At 42.5% G+C, this 12740-nt stretch overlaps 1 protein-coding gene across 2 annotated transcripts in view; it reads left to right on the top strand.

Annotated features, from left to right (window-relative positions):
• The window catches only part of anos1a (anosmin 1a), a 49154-nt gene that overhangs the window by 33947 nt on the left and 2467 nt on the right, over nt 1-12740 (top strand). Inside the window, exon 12 of one of the 2 annotated variants that reach the window (XM_039657428.2) lies at nt 9784-10001. In XM_039657428.2, coding sequence (XP_039513362.2) covers nt 9784-10001 — 218 coding nt within the window. Of the gene's footprint in view, nt 1-9780; nt 10002-12740 lie in introns of both variants that reach the window. The other variant, XM_039657427.2, reaches the window with a different exon arrangement.

Here is a 12740-nt window from a genome sequence, read left to right as displayed (position 1 = left end):
GTGTTACATGATTCTGTGATTTCTATGCTTCCTGAAGAGGAACAAGAAAAACAAAAGGAATGGTTCGTGAATGTACTAAAATGCTACAATGGATTTATGGAAGATGCAAAGGGATGGCTTTCTGAAATTGGGAGACAAACAAGCCGTAGGCCTACTGCTGCTCATGTTGTCACATATGATACTCCCATATTTGTACCACAAAGGGAATCAATGCACAAGTTGGAAGAACCTCATAGTGATAATGAGTCTGATGTTTCAGATCACTCTGAGCAAAATGTTCAAGCTTCTGTTATACAAGATGAAATTAAACCAAGTGACAGTGTGTCAAACATAGGAAGTAAATGCTCTAAAAGTAAGCAGAGCTCGGCTGGAAGAAGGTCTGGTATCTCAACAACATCATCAGCATGCATTAAAGCAGAGGCAGATATGGCTGCTCTTATTGCAAGACAAAGATTATTAAAGGACAGACATGCGTTAGAAGAACAAGAGGATCAGCTAAGGAAAAAACGAGAAGAGTTTGAACTTGAAGTGGAAATAGCCGCCTCAGTGGCTAAAGTAAATGTGCTGAGAGGCTCAAGAGGGTCTCGTGTTTCAAGTCATCCATCTGTGAAGTCCAATGGCATGAATTCTTATCTAGAAAGGGGACAAAAGATAACCAAAACCCTTAATGCTGAGGCAAAATCATTTGTGCCCGATACGAATATTCCAACGCTTGGACAGTCCAATCCACATTTTTCTGGTACAGAACGAGTGGGAAAACGAGTGGGAAATGTTATTCAATCACCACGACCTCAACCCACATCCTCTAGACGTCCAGAAGTCACGGGACATCAAGATACGTTACAATCACGTCCACTGCCTATGCACAGCACTCATCAATTTTCTACACAGGTGACAAACAGTAGTGATCAAAGTCAAATAATTACAGTTTTAGAAAAACAAAATGAGATAACAGCCTTATTGGTTCAACAACAATCTCTTTCATTACTGCCTAAACGAGACATTCAGATTTTTGACGGTGATCCTTTGCAATACCATACCTTCATGAGGTCTTTTGAACACAGTATCGAAGAGAAGGCTGATAATCCTAAAGACTGCTTGTATTTCCTTGAACAATACATCAGGGGGCATCCAAGGGATCTTGTCAGAAGCTGTCAACATATGGCACCTGACAGAGGATATGCCAAGGCTAAGGCTTTGCTGCAAGAGCATTTTGGTAATGCACAGAAAATTGCTGCAGCTTATATGGAAAAGGCTCTTTCATGGACTCCAATAAAATCAGAAGATGTGAAATCTCTACAAGCATACAGTCTTTTTCTTCGAGGATGTTGTAATGCCATGGACGATGTTGAATATATGGAGGAGTTGAACATGCCTACCACTATGCTGACCATCGTAAAAAGGCTGCCCTACAAATATAGGGACAGATGGAGAACTGTGGCTTGTGAGTTGCAGGAAAGGAGTGGACAGAGAGCCAAATTTATAGATATTGTCGATTTCATCGAAAGACAAGTGAGGATAGCAAGTGATCCACTATTCGGGGATATACAGGATACACCATCAACAACAGCAAACAAGGATGCAAGAAAATCTAGGTTTGAGTCTAGTTCTAGAGCCAAAGGAAGTAGCTTTGCTACCACCGTTGCAACAGTGGAAAGGAAAGTTGAATCAGGAACAAAAGTAAAAGAGGACAGGTCAGCTGGTATGAAGGCTTGCATATTTTGTGGAGGTGAGCACACATTGGATTTGTGCCGCCAGTTGGAAAAGAGGGTGCATAATGAGAAGATTACTTTCTTAAAGAAACATGGTGTGTGTTTTGGCTGTTTGTGCATTGGGCACATGAGTCGAGATTGTAGGAAGCGTCTCTCATGCAAAGTATGCAGTCTGAAGCACCCTACTGCACTTCACATTTATCCAAAAGAGAAAGAAAATAATTTAGTGCAAGTCAAAGGAGAGTCTGAGACAGCAGTGGGCAGTTCTCTGATCTCTGTTCAATCCAGTGGTCTTACTGGGGCCGGTGACCATGATTGTACACTCTCTATAGTTCCAGTTCAAGTTAAACATAGGAAGGGGCACAAGGTGTTGATTACCTATGCCTTCTTGGATCCTGGAAGCTCAGCGTCATTCTGTACAGAGCGGCTGATGAACAAGCTTAATGTCAGGGGACGAAGAACTGGTATTCTCCTTCGTACTATGGGTCAGGAGAAGGTCGTTGGGAGTCATATTGTTTCAGATTTGGAAGTGGCTGAATTAGACGGTGATTGTTTTTGTGAACTACCTGATATTTATACGCAAAAAAACATGCCAGTTCATCGAGGCAATATTCCTCGACAGAAAGACCTCCAACGATGGCCACATCTGAGACATGTCCAGATAAGGGAGATTGATTCAGATATTGACCTGCTGATTGGATCCAATGTCCCTAGAGCACTGGAGCCATGGCAAGTTGCTCGAAGTACGGAGGGGGGCCCCTATGCGGTCAAAACGATGCTGGGCTGGACTGTAAATGGACCTCTTAGACGCGATGAATGTAGAGAAATTGCTAGTGGACAGCCAGATGTCACTGTCAATAGGATCTCTATTGCAAACCTCAAGGATCTGTGGAATGAGCAGCTAAAGGCTGATTTTCCTGAATGTAGCCAGGATGAGCAGATGGGGTTATCAAGAGAAGATTGTCAATTCATGGAGTTTGTGACAAAATCTGCTAAGTTGGTGGATGGCCATTATAGTATTGGCTTACCTTTAAGAAAAAAAGATGTGAATATGCCAAACAATAGAAAAGTTGCCGAACAGCGTGCTATGAGCCTCACAAGGAGGTTTGAAAAGGACGCTACATTTCATGCTGATTACACAGTATTTATGAATGACATCATCTCCAAGGGCTACGCTGAGAAGGTCCCAATTGAGAATCTGGATCGGAGCGACAACAGGGTATGGTATATACCACATCATGGGGTATATCACCCGAAGAAGGGCAAAATCAGGGTCGTTTTTGACTGCAAAGCCACATTCCAGGGAACATCTTTAAATGCTCAACTCTTACAGGGACCCGATCTTACCAGCATGTTAATTGGAGTCATGACCAGATTCAGAAAAGAGCCTGTTGTACTCATGGCAGACATTGAGGCTATGTTCCACCAAGTCAGAGTACCAGTTGAGGATTCAGATCTGTTGAGGTTTCTCTGGTGGCCGGATGGAGACCATAAGCAAAGCCTAGTGGAGTACAGAATGGTAGCGCATCTGTTCGGGGCCACATCTTCGCCAAGTTGTGCAAGTTTTGCTCTTAGAAAGTGTGCAGAGGATAATCGAGAGCAATTTAGCTTCAAAGTAATCGAAACAGTCCTCCACAATTTCTATGTGGATGATTGCCTTACATCAGTGGCTTCTGAGGAGGAAGCAATAGCGCTTTACCAGGACCTTCGCGCCCTTTGTTCGAAAGGGGGCTTTCAGCTCATGAAGTGGATCAGCAATAGACGTACCGTGCTGGCAGCAATTCCTGCAACAGAGAGAGCAAAAGAGGTTAAGGATTTGGATTTGAACAATGACACCCTTCCTGTAGAAAGAGCATTGGGCGTACAGTGGTGTGTTCAGTCTGACACTTTTAAGTTCAAAGTCCTCATCAAAGATCGACCCTTAACCAGAAGAGGGATTCTCTCCACGGTCAGTTCAATCTATGACCCTTTAGGAATGTTGGCACCTGTGGTCTTATCTGCCAAAAGGATCCTTCAAGACTTGTGTAGAAAAGACCTTGGTTGGGACGATCTTATACCCGACTTGTCTGCACAGGAGTGGAGAGGTTGGTTGAAGGAGCTCTGGCAGCTTGAAAAGTTTGAGGTTGACAGATGCCTAAAACCAATGGATTTTGGGGAAGTGATTTCTGCTCAGTTACATCACTTTGCGGATGCATGTGAGAGCGGCTATGGAACAGTGACTTACTTGTTATTAAACAACATAGAGAGAAAAGTTCACTGTACTTTCATAATGGGAAAGGCCAGAGTGGCTCCATTAAAAACAATCACCATCCCTCGCATGGAGTTGACGGCTGCCATGGTTGCAGGTCGAATGGATGAGCTCTGGAGGAAGGAGCTAAAGATGGAACTTCAAGACTCAATTTTCTGGACAGACAGTACTTCTGTACTGAAGTACATCAGCAATGAGACCTCAAGGTTTCGTACATTTGTAGCCAATCGGGTTTCAAAGATACTGAGTGTATCTAGTCCATCTCAATGGAGATATGTTAACACCACAAATAATCCTGCTGATTTAGCCTCTAGGGGAGTAAAGGTGACATCACTTCTGAGAGATAACATATGGGTGTCTGGACCTCAATTTCTGGTTGGGCCTGAAGCGGGCTGGCCTGAAAACCCAGATGGCCATGTGAGAATTCCACCAGATGACCCTGAGGTTAAGAGGGTCTTGATTGTGAATGTTGTGCAGGCTGAAGAGAAGATCGATGCAGTCACTCGCTTGATTAACTACTTCTCCTCTTGGATCCGTCTGAAGAAGTTGGTTGGTTGGATCCTTAAGCTGAAGAGTCTACTACTGTACTTTAGTCAGAAAAGGAAGCAACTGAGTATGACTCTTGCTCATTCTGGCTTGGATAAGGACCAACAGGGAAAAGAAATAGAAAAGGAGATGCAGAGTATCAAGGCTCAGACCGCCAGTGGTCTTCTTTCAATTGAGGAACTTAGAAAGGCTGAGATGGAGATTATTAAGTTTTGCCAGAGAAGGAGGTTTCCCGGGGAATTCAACAGTCTGCAAAAGGGCGAAAGTGTGAAAAGGACTAGTCACATTTATAAACTCAACCCAATACTTGAAGATGGTGTTTTGAGAGTTGGAGGACGACTTAGCAGAGCAGCTATGCCGGAAGAAGCTAAGCATCCTGCCATATTGGCAAAGGATTTATACATTTCCAACATAATTCTTCAGCACATACATCAAGAGGTGGGACACAGTGGTCGTAACCACATGCTGGCTTGTCTGCGCCAAAGGTATTGGATCCCTGGGGCTAGTGTGGCTATAAGAAAAATCCTGTCTAAATGTATTGTCTGTCGACGACTGCATGCAGCTCCAGGCCAACAACAGATGGCAGATTTACCTCAGGACAGAGTTTCATCTGATGAACCTCCATTCACTCGGGTCGGAGTTGATTACTTCGGACCTTTTGAAGTTAAGCGAGGAAGGAGTATATTGAAGAGGTATGGGGTTCTCTTCACATGCCTTTCCATAAGAGCGATCCACATAGAAGTTGCATCATCCTTGGACACAGATTCTTTTATCAATGCTCTTCGACGCTTTACAGCAAGACGTGGACAAGTATTGGAACTGCGTTCAGACAATGGAACCAACTTTGTTGGTGCCGAGAGAGAATTGAGAGAGGCAATGGAAAGTTGGAATCATGCCCTAATTAATAACACCCTCCTTCAAAAGGGAATTAATTGGGTTTTCAACCCCCCCACAGGGTCACATCATGGCGGGGTTTGGGAAAGGTTGATAAGATCTGTGAGGAAGGTTCTGAATTCCACCCTGAAGTTGCAGACCCTTGATGAGGAGAGTCTTCACACAGTTCTGTGTGAAGCAGAAGCTATTATCAACAGCCGTCCTATTACCAAGGCATCCACTGATCCCAATGATTTGGAACCATTAACCCCTAACCATCTGTTGCTGCTCAAGATCATGCCATCTTTGCCACCGGGTCAGTTCAAAAGGGAGGACATCTACGCTCGTCGCAGATGGAAACAAGTTCAGTATATATCTGACTTGTTCTGGAAACGTTGGATTAAGGAATACTTGCCTCTTCTTCAGGAGCGTCAGAAGTGGTCTGGTATCAAGCGCAACTTCCAAACTGGAGATATTGTACTCATAGTTGACGACTCAGCCCCTCGCAACTCATGGCTTACAGGAAGGATTGTGCAAACTCTCCCTGACAGAAGAGGACTTGTTCGTCAAGTGCGAATTAGGACGAAGACCAGTCATTTGGATAGGCCTATCACCAAGATTTGCCTTCTACAGGAAGCAGAGGAGCCATGAGGATATCCAGCTGACCTTCGAACTTCTTAGACTTTGACTTTAATCTTGACATTATTATATAGACCTTTTTACATTACATGATTAAGTGATTGTGAAGATCACTTTTTACAAAGACAAAGGACTCTGTCTCTTGTTTGATCTAAAGAAGAAAAGACACTTTCGAAGGGACTGTTTTATGTAAAAAAAAAAAAAAATCATATTGTTGATCTCTTACATAATGTGCAGTTGTATAATTATTGTGTTAAAATAATTAGGGGCCGGAATGTAAGAGCCAACTGTAAGTCTCCTATGGTTTTATGGTCTCATTCATTATTTTTACTGCACTCAGATTGTAGGTGGTGGGCGTGTCTACCGGGGCTTGGGCGGAAGTGATGTGTTTCTTGCACGTATTTGTTTGCTACACCTGTGCACCTGAGTATGGGGGCTTTGACAGAGAGGGAGTGAGCCTGGGAGCGAACACTTTCTGTTGACCGCACTTTATGCAATCACACTGCACTTATGAACTGGTAACTGGCTAACAGTTGTATTTTATGTGCAAGAAGCAATAAATGAGTGGATCGCTGTGTGAAACTGTTTCTGCGCGTCGCAGTGCATTCATTCTCCCAGTGTTTAGTCTCTCGCGGCTGCAAAGATAATTTTGCCTGGTCTACAGCCGCTACACTTCCTAAAGACATGTTGGATGCATCGTATGCATCGTACCATTTCCCTAGGCACTTAATTGGGTTTTCCTCAATTGATGTGATCATCTCCCACTGCACTCGCAACTGAAACTTGCTGGTCACTTTCCCGCTTCTGATCACCATACTTTTTGATTTCCTTGGTTTGAACTTCATCCTAGCCCATGTTACCACGTCATCAAGTGCCTTCAGAATCCATCTTGCTTGCACATGGGTTGAAGTTGTTATGGTAAAGTCATCCATAAAGCCTCTTATCTGAGGTTGTCGGATGCGGGACTCCATTGCTGGCCCTCTGGATTCCTTTCCTGCAGCTGTTATAAGCAGGTTCGTTCCCATGACAAAAAGGATGGGGGAGATGGTACAACCTGTCACGATTCCCTTTTCAAGGTCCTGCCAATGAGTTGTAAACTGGGCAGTTTTGAACTGTAGTTCAAATCCTCAGAAAAAGCTAGTAATTGTACCCCTGGTGTGGTGGGGGATATGGTAGTGTTCCATAGCCTTATTAATGAGGCCATGCAGGATTGAACCATATGTGTTAGCCAAAGTCAAGCCAGACAACCATTAGGTTTCCTTTGTTCCCCTTGGCCTCCCGGATCAGCTGGCAGCACCCAGAAAAACCTGGAATGCCGCCCTTCTGGACTGATGTGTCGACATATTTATTCTTCACCATGTTGGTAGTCACCCTTTTTGCCAGGACAGAAAAGAATACCTTGCATTCAACACTTAGGAGAGAAATTGTTCGGAACTGACTCATGTCGGAGGAGTCTATTTCCTTAGGTACAAAACACCCCTCTGCTCTTTTCCAGGATGCTGGAATGATACCTTTTGACCATATCCTTCACAACAGTTTCCATAACCTTGGAGGAGCATCGGGCACATCTTGTATACTTTATAAGGTATACCGCTTGGGGCAGATGCTGAACAGGCTTTCTGCACAATGTCCTGGGACTTCTCTCCATGTTGGTTCACTGGTATCAACCTCTTCCTCAGTTGTTTCAGCAGTTCTGCTGATCTTTGGGTGTGCGCTGAAGGCTTGGTTCCTGAGGGCATCACTGTGGCTCTCCTTCAAGAACTCCTCTACGACTACCTTAGGGCTAGTCAATCTTCCTGATCTTGCTTCCCCCAGCAGGGTTTTGGTAAACCTGTATGGGTCCTTAATGAACTGAGCCCGCTTAGCCTCCTTCTCCTTCCTCTGTTTCAGAGCCCTTTCTGCTCTTCTCAGTCTGCAGAGTTGCCCTCAAAGTCCACTTGTTTGATCTTTTATGCCCTTCCTTTCTTCAGAACTTGCTCTTCTGAACTGCTTATTGAGGGTCTTGATCTCCCTCCTCAGTTGCAAGATCTCTCTGGCCCTCCTATTTGGCTGATTTTCTTGGGTTCCGCTACCACCCTTTCTCTCTTCTGTGCCAAAGCATTATCTGGCCATGGTGATGATAATTGTTGTCATACTGTTGATTTTCTTCTCAGCTGATCCTGCTAATGTGGCCTCAAGAACTCTAGGTCCCCATCTAGTTGGTTCCATGCAGCATTGTTGTTTGCTTGGGACCATCTCACTTTCTATGTCATAGGTTGAGTGCCTGAGGTAGTGTTAGGAGAGTCCCTCCTGTGGCTTTGGGATGGAGTAGGTGCTGAGAGCTCTTCTGTGCTGTGGGGTGCTTACTGACTGGAGTCCTCCTGCATCTCACTTAGGGCCAATCCCAATTCTACCCCTTACCCCTTCCCTTTCCCCTAGCCCTACCCCTTCGCCTTCCCCTTGACCCTTGAAACAGATTGGCAATGTGTAGGGGTGAAAATATTCCCCTAAGAAATGGGACACCACTACGCCTCCGTTAGACGTCATTATAAGTCGTCGCTAGCGCCTACGTCACAGGATATGCGGCGATGTTTATCACAACTTCCAAGTTCCCGTCGACAGCTGAAGTTATTTCAGTCGCGGGGGTTACAGCTATTTTCTTGCATCTTGTGAAGTTCGCAGGAAACAACGGAGACGACGAAAATATGTTGCGGGACTATCGTTAGCAAACTACAGTAATTTTAGCGATTTTTTTTACAAATGTTTCTGTGAAGAAACTGACCGTAAATATGAACACAATATTGAATGTAACATTAAGCAAATCATTATTTGTCGTTATAATACTTATTAAAGCCACAAATACTTAAATTTATGGGTCTCCTTTGTCGCTTGGGCAGCCAGCCTGGGTTAGCAGTGACACTTCTCATACCCCTTCGTTTGAAGTGTGCTCCCGAAAAATCTTCGTTTGAAAGGCTATCTGGCCCTTCACCCTAGCCCTCCCCCTCCAACCAAAAGAGAATTGGGACAGCCCTACCCCTTCACGTGGACGCGCACGGGGGGGAAGGGGAAAGTGAAGGGGTAAGGGGTAGAATTGGGATTGGCCCTTAGTGTCTCCACTATGTGCTGCATCTGCTTCTTCCCTTCTCCAAATTGGGTCTTGGATTGATGTATCTTTAGTCCCCTTTCGCTCTTGCAAAGCTTCCCGCAGTGACACTTTACTTCCAAAACTTCCCCTGTAAGTGTGGTTTGGATGAGCCGTCTCGTTATCCGTGTATTTTCCTTAGCCATAACCGTTGTGTACGTTCTATTGGGTCTCTCATCCTCCCCCCTCTCGGGAGACCCTGGGGGTATTGCTCATTGTTCCGTTTTGTAGCTTTGGTTGGTGCCCTTTTGCGAGTGTTGTGATTGAGGTTGCTAACCTCGCCCACCCCCGCCAGTCTTTCCTGGAGGTCACCTGTCTTTCCAACGTTACCAACATCTTCCTTGGTTGCCATCCAGCCTTTCCTGGAAGTCACTGGTGTCCCAGGAGAATACTATGGTCACTTTATGTTAACACTTATATGTTAGATGAAAATCATCAGAGTATTTTGAGTTTGTTTTGCTGTGATCATGCCGGCGTGATTGCCAACCCCAGAGGGTTAAAATATTTAGTTTTCTAAGAAACAATAATAGATTATAAACATGAACTACTTATATTATGTCACTGTGACATATTTCACTTTATGCATATTACACTTATATGGTTTTATGTGACTTATATGATTCTTTGTTTTCTCAAATCAGCAGTGGTTCTTCCAAAGGTCCTGGTCAGAGCGGAGAACCTGACGGCAGCGTTCTCAGTCTACATGGGGAATGTGACGGGCCTGTTCTCATGGGTGGTGGCCATGCCTCAACCACCACAACAGGTCACAGGTTATCAAGTCACATGGGCAGAGGTCATCACAGAGAGCCGCATAAATAATCTTCCCAACAGCCTCATATCTCAGTCTCAGATCCTACCTCCAGTAAGTCACATTCAGAACAATTGGTCACAAGTAGACAGTATGTTCCCTTGCATGGGATCCCAGTCAACCAGGATATATTTTGTTTTGGGCACTAGCATGCAGGTCGAGCAGCTAGATCACCAAACCAGCATAAAATCCAAACCGAATTGATTAGCTTAATTCTGTTCTAAACTTAGTTCTTACTGTTCTTGTAACATGTGGTTGCTGTAGTAAACACACAACAATGGAGATTTCACAAGTTTGTTTGCTTATATAGCTATTAAGGTTAAACATATTGGGAGTAGTGGGACTACTAATGCTTGTAAGATGAGTCTAGTAGCAAGATGCCTAAATTATGTTGGTAGAGTTGGGGAGATGCCAAAATAGTGGATGCAGTTTGAACGATTAGATGGGTTCACTCATCCTGAAAATTTAAGGAAGTTTAAGAACTTCACTAACAAATAAATAGTATTTAATAAAAATAAAATAAATCCTAAACCGGAACACTTAGGAGATCAGAAGGATAAATATATCATGGTAAAACCACATAGAACGGAAACGAGACCGAACAAAGGAAACTAAGGGCTTATAAACACAGGCAATAATCAAGAGAAAACAGAACAGGTATAAAGGTCTAATCAAAATCCATTGTAACTAATAAAGAGCAGGAAAACAGAACAAAGGAAATATTCCGAAAAGAAAGTTTATCTTACCGTCAAACATAAACTCTCGGTTGACTAACCCAAACCTTACTCAATCTATGCTGGTTTCAAAAAACATGTTCAGTAGTAAGTTCAGCAAACTCTGAGTATGTTCAATGTTAACACACAACACATTTTAAATAGAGGGATGAATTGACGAGTCACAGTGGAAAGGATGCTAAGAAAAAGCATGCCATACTACTTTATCTTCTTTTGATTAATGGTACAGTACTTGGTGCATATCACCATCTATTTGTTGGTTGTGCAACTATTTTTCAATCTTTCAATTAAATACTCTTTAATCACTGGGAATAAGAACTATTGTTTGTTTGATACGAATTATATAAAAAAGACTGACTAAACTACGTAAATAACAGTATGTGCTTACATCCTGCTGCTGCTGGAAAAACAGATCTTCTGAATGCAGATAAATGATGTGTAAGATGAGATTTTTTTATCAGAATAAAATAAAAATTACATTGTTTTAATAGTGATTGGAGCCTTATCAATAAGAGCACACATGCACTGAACACCTCTGAAACTAAACCCAGGAACAGAACCCCCTCCGAAGCGGGTTATGTTCAGAGATTAAGTTGATATGGCTACTTGCCCTGTAAATTACCTCAGTTTTTGGAACTAAAAGTTGAGGTTATCCACTTACTTACCGTTAATTCACCCAAAAATGTTATTCCTTTCATTAATTAGCTACTCGCCCTTGTGTCATTCCAAACCCATAAGAAACCCATCTTCGGAACAAAGAAAATAAATATTTTTGAAGAAATCTCAGAGGTTTCTGAACCAGGCATTAACGTCATTGCAACTTTCAAGGCCCAGAAAGGTAGCAAAAATATTGTTAAAATAATTAATCCTTAATGTTATGAAGCAAAAATAAAGACTTTATTCAACAATTTCTTCTCTTCTGTGTCAGTCTCCGCTGTTCATGTAGTAAACAGTGCATCGCTTCTGGGTTCTACGTCAGAACATGTGTCGTGGTGCTCACGCAAACAGCGTAGGCCAATAATGAGCCAGCGTTCTGTTGTGTTTGTTTTTTGCAAACAAAAAGTATTCTCGTTGCTTCATAACAGTAAGGTTTAACAAATCAAATTAAACATATGAAGAGTTCAGATGCAAAAGCCTCTAAATGCCATTTGAAATTTTCTTCTAGAATGATCATTTTTATCAAGCTTGTATATTTAAGTTCAGTGATTTCACTTAAATGGCAATGATAATTACTTATTAATTGTTATTTAAGTGAAATTACTGAACTTAAATATACAAGTTTGATAAAAATCATCATTAAAGAAGAAAATTTCAAATGGCATTTAGAGGCTTTTGCATCTGAACTCTTCATATGGGTTTCTATATATTAACTTAGAAACTACTAAATTTGGTAACTAAGCCATATTTGTATTCTATTATTGACGTAATACAAATCGTACTTTTTCTTCCATGTGCCCCAAGATTCATATCTGAAGTTCTTCAAAATGTACACTACCATTCAAAAGTTTGAGGTCTTTTTTATTTATTTTTTGAAAGAAAGAATGTAATAGTTTTATTCACCAAGGACAATTGATCAAAAGTAAATGTAAAGACTTAGGGCCCTATCTTGCACCTAACGCAATTGACCTTGACGCAATTGTCACTTCTCTGTCTTTTACTGCCCTGATGAGACCGTCGGTCTCCTCGGCTGTGAACAGCTCCTAGGGTGCGCCTAGGCAAATCCGCCATTATAATAGCAATCCGTCATGGAACAAGCGAACATGCTTTTAAAGGAAATGTGAGATGACGCTTTGATTGGTTTATTTCACGTTATGCCCAAACCACACCTATGAGTTATGTAGCTACTTCAGACCAACCCATTATAGATTTGGGTCGAGATCCGCCCACAAAGTTACTTGCGTTTTGCTTTTGATACATGCGTTTCAGATCGTAAAAATATGGCCCATGATGTTACAAAAGATTTCAAATTTCAAATAAATGCTGTCCTTTTGGCATTTATATTCATCAATAAATCATGCAAAAACATACATTACAGTTTCCACACAAATAATATGCTGCT

This window comes from Pimephales promelas, chromosome 6, assembly GCF_988280905.1.
Source record: "Pimephales promelas chromosome 6, fPimPro1.hap1.1, whole genome shotgun sequence".
NCBI classification, from domain to species: domain Eukaryota; kingdom Metazoa; phylum Chordata; class Actinopteri; order Cypriniformes; family Leuciscidae; genus Pimephales; species Pimephales promelas.
Note: the sequence above shows the minus strand (reverse complement) of the source record. Positions and strands in the feature narration are given on the sequence as shown.